At 28.9% G+C, this 5,870-nt stretch overlaps 1 protein-coding gene across 1 annotated transcript; it reads right to left on the bottom strand.

The window, feature by feature from the left end:
• Nucleotides 1-1,873: 1,873 nt before the first annotated feature.
• LOC119644419 lies at nucleotides 1,874-5,228 on the bottom strand. The gene is made up of 2 exons (XM_038043964.1): nucleotides 4,743-5,228; nucleotides 1,874-2,092 (listed from the first exon to the last, which is right to left on the bottom strand). The coding sequence occupies exons 1-2, from the start codon at nucleotides 5,092-5,094 to the stop codon at nucleotides 2,076-2,078; spliced, it is 369 nt and encodes a 122-aa protein (XP_037899892.1). The 5' UTR covers nucleotides 5,095-5,228; the 3' UTR covers nucleotides 1,874-2,075.
• Nucleotides 5,229-5,870: the final 642 nt, after the last annotated feature.

Here is a 5,870-nt window from a genome sequence, read left to right as displayed (position 1 = left end):
TGTGTCATAGAGTGTGTTTACTTATGAGAATGAGTTCGGCAACAATGACAATGAGCTAACTGCAATGAAATATAAAGGATAATGCTCAGCACATTCGGTTATAAAATTATAGTAGTAGGTTGTAGTAGTTGTTGTTTGCCTTTAAGTAAATATTTGGTTTTTTTTTTTATTTTTTTTTTTTTTTAGGGTTTTGAGAATGTGTTTTTCATTACATTTGTTGTTGTCCTTGTTGTTGTTGTTGTTGTATTAAATTATATTAAATTTTATCTTTATTTGCTTGCATTTATTTTTTAAAAATATTTATTTATATTTTGTCCTTTTTTTTTTTTTTAAATTTGAAAAACTTACTGATATATACTTCTTTTCCCCATTAAATTTTTTCCCTCAAAAGTATGCTTTTACTTTGTGAATTTACCAAGTATAGTAATTATAGTTCAAGTGAGTTTTTTGTGTAGTGTGTGTGTTTTTTTTTCAATTTATGGAAGTAGTCGGTATAAAGAAGAGGTGCGCAAACGTTCGTTTTGCATATAAATGAGGTAAACAAATATTAAAAGTCTTTTACTTTATTATATTGACTATGGAAAAAAAGCAAAAAAAAAAAAAAAACCACAACAAGCTATTCTCATAAAGTAAAATGTTTAGGTTCGTCTGAGCCATTTTATGTGCGAATTTTATAAACCCAAATATTGATTACAAAGCGTGAGTTTCATGCAAAGTGATAAATTTATTTTTTGTTTTTTATTTTTATTTTTTTTATTTCCTTTTACCATTACACACTTAAATAATGGAACTATAAGAATAATGAATGTTTTTAATGAATCAAGAGTAGCGTAGATTTGAGCTCTAATCACAATTTCAAGATGCATGAATCATTATGGCTCAGCTCAGCCTTTGAAAATGAATAATTTTTTCAAATAACTTTTTTTTTTTTATTGTTATATGGACTTTGTTCCTATCAAAATTTTAATGATTTTCAAAGAAATTGCAATAGTAAGAGGAAAATTTTAGCCTATGACGTTAACTTCATAGGATTTACTGTGCAGAGCATGCAAATGTTGTATATTTTTTTTGTATTTGCTCCTCCAGAAAGTGTAGTCAAATTTCCTTGGATTAATTCTTGTGCCAGTCTGCTACTATTGACCAATTTTCAAATAATAATATTCTTGCCAAAGAGTTGACCACTCACAGCAACCCTTATGTAGCATGGGTTCCAGAAATTAGACGCACGTGCTTTAATTTTTGTTCAGTTGATTTTTATGTCAAATTCTTATTATGGATAAATCTTCATCATAATTAATATATAATAAGAATTACGGTTTTTTTTTTATATAAAAGTGTTCATTTTCCATAAGAGTCCCTGTATGCGTTAATATCCAATAGCTAGACATACTTGATCTAAATTTTGTGAGTTTTATATCAAAATACTTTCAGGAAACGATTTTCACTATAAAATATCACAGATTGGATATATCCGCTTACTTTTATTTATCATGTACACTCTTATATGGTATGCACGTAAAATAGGTAGGTTTCAAGGAAATAAACCTGAGTGGTTGAAATTCGATAAGGCTTTCCGTTTTCTTTTTACCATAGGAAAGTACAGTTTTCGTTGAAACGATTATATGAAAGGGAGTTTAAAAAATTCAATTTGAGCCAATTTGAGCTTAAGAACGCCGAAATTCTATTACTCAGCGGTTTTTGCTGAGAACTTTTGGGAATTGCAACATCCCTTTTTTTATCATATAAGCCATTATTCTGGTAGTGATCGAAAAAATAGTAGGGTATTGTCTTTGGGCCAAAATATGTTAGTTATCAAAATATTTTAAAAATTTGCGGCATTTGGGTTGAACACAAGAATACATGGACAAATTTTACATCCAAACAATTAAATCTGAATGTATCTCAAGTCCTTACACAAATTTGAGCCAACTTACTTAATATACTCAATACTCGCAAATAGTATAAGATATTTCGTTAATTGGCAATCAAAAGCATCCAGACATTTGACATTTTTTCACCCATCATATCCAGTCAGATCTATTCATGATCTTAGCTTAGATGCTAAGAGAATTCTATCACAATAAATTGTAAGCTGAAACTGATTCATTGGATGCATTAATAAAGCTGCTTGATCGAAAATTGATTATGAAAATTGACTATGATTGACAAGAGAATGGAAAATTTGAAGGAAAATAATCAATTAAATGACACGCTTCAATTTGTTAATCAATGCAACTTTATTAGATAATAGCAAAGTCATGATCAATCTTCTTTTGGTGAGAAATAGCCGAATGACCAAATAGTCATTTGCAGGATAATTGAAATATTACATAATATAATATTATAATCTGTTAGAATAATTAAGATCACCCTAACTATTCTTAACAATTCATTTATGGATTGAAAGGAAAGGCAATAGAGAGTTATAGTATTGTATAGGGTAGCAAGTGTATATTTAAGTCTTAGAAAGAAGAGAAATTATTTTTGAAAAATAGTAAAAAAACCAAGCAAAACCAGAGCTATTTCCGCGAAGCGTTTTTTATTTAAGGGATTTTGGCGCAAGCATTGCAACTATTCCAAATTTCAATATAAAAAAAAAAAAAAAAAAAAAAATCGTTTAATCTATATGCCTCTATCTAGTGCATCATGTAGGTATTTTTTAGAAATATGAATTTTTGTGTGATTGATGATGGATGGTCGAACCTAAAAAGTGCAATTCCTCGGTCAAAGAACGACAGTCTTGATTAATGTATGTTTCACTTAATTAAGTTCAAAATGATTAACGGAATTTTTTGTTAGATTTTAATATCGAACGACTTTATTAAATCTTAACTATGTATATTAAGAACAAGTCTCACTAGTAATAAATCTTAAAAGCACTAAGTAACTAAATATCTCTTTAATTTAATTTTAATTTAGTTCTCAAATCATACTTTAATGTAAGCCGTAAAACAATTGTCTATTAAAATATTTTTTTACATAAAGCAATTCAAAGTGAAATACATATGAAAATTCTTTTCGCTCGCTACAAAACCTACGATATGAAAGAACGTAAGTAAACAATTTTATCACGTTTTTCTGTTTCTTGATTCGATTTGGTAAGTGATTTCGTTCAAATAGTGTTTAAATTAAGTTCTACAAAGTCCCTTAGTATTCTTCTAGAAGTTCACAAGACAATGTTACTTTAAAGATATTATAAGAATTTTGAATTAAAAAATGTAACAGTGTGGGGTTATGGTGCTTGCCTGCTTTGGAAGAAATCATCCTTCGCGCAAGTCGCGTTTAAAGTTCGAAGTACTAGCGCGTTGCTATACAAGCACTTTCGGATTATAAGATTTTTGAATCATTTGATATTATGATTACGCCCACAATTATCTTTTTAATAGAAAAACACTAATACTTTGAAAAGTCTAGTGTTGTAATTTCTCTTAACCACTACTTAAGTTAATTGGTTTTTTTTTTGTTTTTTTTTGTTTTCAAATCCTCTTTGAAACAACTGCGATATATCTCCGCTCAACCTTATTTTGGCATTCATTCAGAATGGGAAAGAAAGAAAGAAGAAAATATTAACAAAGTTTGCGATAATTTAATATTTTTCCTATAAACCACTTGCTGGGAGGAAGGAAAAGAAGAAGAGTTAAAGTGAAGCAATATGATACTTGTTTTTTTTTTTTTACAATACTATATATAGGGTTGACAAAGATGCGTTTTCACTAATATAATTGAGAATTTAGAAATTGTTAATTGAGTAGGGTGACGGGTGTAGACTAACGCAGGGCATAATATCTGCCCGGCCGGTGAGAGAGTTGGAATGTAGTTGTTGGGTAAAAAGTGAATCTCTCCCACCAATTAATTAGCCGAATTAATTAGCTTTACAATGGCACATGTATCTTCTGATTGCCTGATCTTGTCTCTATATTACAATATATTAAAGAAGTAGAAGTGTTCAACTTTGACTCGATGACAAAAAAAGAAAAAAAAAATTTTTTTCTTTCTGTTACACAAAATAGGCTTGTAGGGGCTTCGTCTGCTATCGTTAGCATGTGCATGAAAAATCCTAAAAATTAAATGCATTCATGATCAGCATAATCTTGTAGAATGATTTCAACAAGTCTGTCTATTGTCTTTTGCTCAAACACCCTTGCAAACGTAAAGTTAAAATTAATATTACATCAATAAATATACATGTAGTTCAATTTCATCAATCAAGTATGAAAAATTGATATTATTCTTGAATAAACATGCTCAACATACTTGAAAAAAAAATGCCGATAAATAAATTACAAGCTATAAGTAAATGTCGGACGATATAAAAACTAATCACACTGATTAACTAACATTCTTAGAAAGAAGAAAGGGATTAAGTCATCCTTCAAGAATCTTTTAATATGTATTTTTACCTCTGTTTTCCTTTTTGTTTCCAAAGGCAAATGTACCTCTTGCAGTTACTCCTATTTATTTCATATGGTTGTCTATGATCGACAGACAGCAGTTAACTATAACAGCAACGAAGCAAATAATTTAAAAAAAAAAAAATTTTTTTTATGGCCCTAAGATATGTTAAAGAATTTATTTGAATTTCTATAAAAGAAAAACATATTTAACGATTATCGTTAAGCTATCGTTCATTTTCTTTCTTTCCTTCTTTTCTCTTTAAAGTTTTGTTTATTTATTAGTTTTTTTTTTTTTTTTTTGTTTTCCTTCGATAATCTCTTGAGTTATTTTTTTTTTATACAACTTACTCTGATCATATTCCGGGATTGTTATGCTACTACTGTTACTGTTACTGCTATTGTTGTCAGTCAATTCGTTGCTTATAGGCCCATTTAAACCACCGAGAGTCCTATGAATGCATTGAGAACAGCAACACAAAGTTAAGCCTAATATTAAGAGAAGCCATGCCACTATCATTATCAATATTGTGGTGGTGTCGTGATACTCAAAAATGCTATAATGGGAATGATGATGATCGTCCAATAATAAAAGAACGCTATCGTTTAATTCGCCAAATTCGGAAGTCAGATGATTGCTTAAGCTTGTGTATAGTATAGATGGTAGTTCACCAAATGCCCGATGGTAAGTTTTATTAGCCATAATGCGATATTTTTCTTTTTTATTTAATCATTTAGTTTTATTTCGTTAACGCTTCGACTTTTCTTTCGTTTTATTTTCTGAACAGAAAAAATTGAAAAAAAAAAACGGCGCCCGCTGTTGTAGACCAACATGTAAAAACTGCTCATCACAAAAATTATATATTTTTAGTTAGAGCATGAATAGTTGACTTTTGTTGTGTTTTATTATTATTATTGTTATTGTTATTATTTTCTTTTTTTATTTTATTCTCTTAAAACAAATTCATACATACAGTGCCTTTGTTTGTTGTATGAACGACAGTTAATTTTGTTTTTATATATATATATATGTATATATATATATATATATATATTTTTCATTATCACTTTTGCTTCTCTTGCTGGCTATAGTCTCGAAAAAAATTCATTAGTTTTGTTTATAACTGAGAGATGAGATGAAGATGAGGTATATAAATATTCGCACGTTCCACACCTAACTTAGAAGAATAAATGTTTAAAATTTTATCATTCTTTGCTTTCATTTTAATTTTTAATTTTGCTGAAGAACATTTTCATATAAATCATTTCTTCTCTTTCCCTTCATTGCTTCTTGACCGTATGTTCTCTCTTTTTATAATCGAACGTTTAAGCAAACATTGGTGTCAGTGATGCGATCGTCTCGTAAAGTAATTCCCATTATGTACGATGACTTTAACTTGACAAAAAGCAAAGGAATTCCAAATGGATAGAAGGAACTTTCCATTAATATCATTTAAATTTAACAACTGGACGCACACA

This window comes from Glossina fuscipes, unplaced genomic scaffold (genome assembly GCF_014805625.2).
Source record: "Glossina fuscipes isolate IAEA_lab_2018 unplaced genomic scaffold, Yale_Gfus_2 116782, whole genome shotgun sequence".
Taxonomy (NCBI): domain Eukaryota; kingdom Metazoa; phylum Arthropoda; class Insecta; order Diptera; family Glossinidae; genus Glossina; species Glossina fuscipes.
This window is presented reverse-complemented; position numbering and strand designations above follow the sequence as displayed.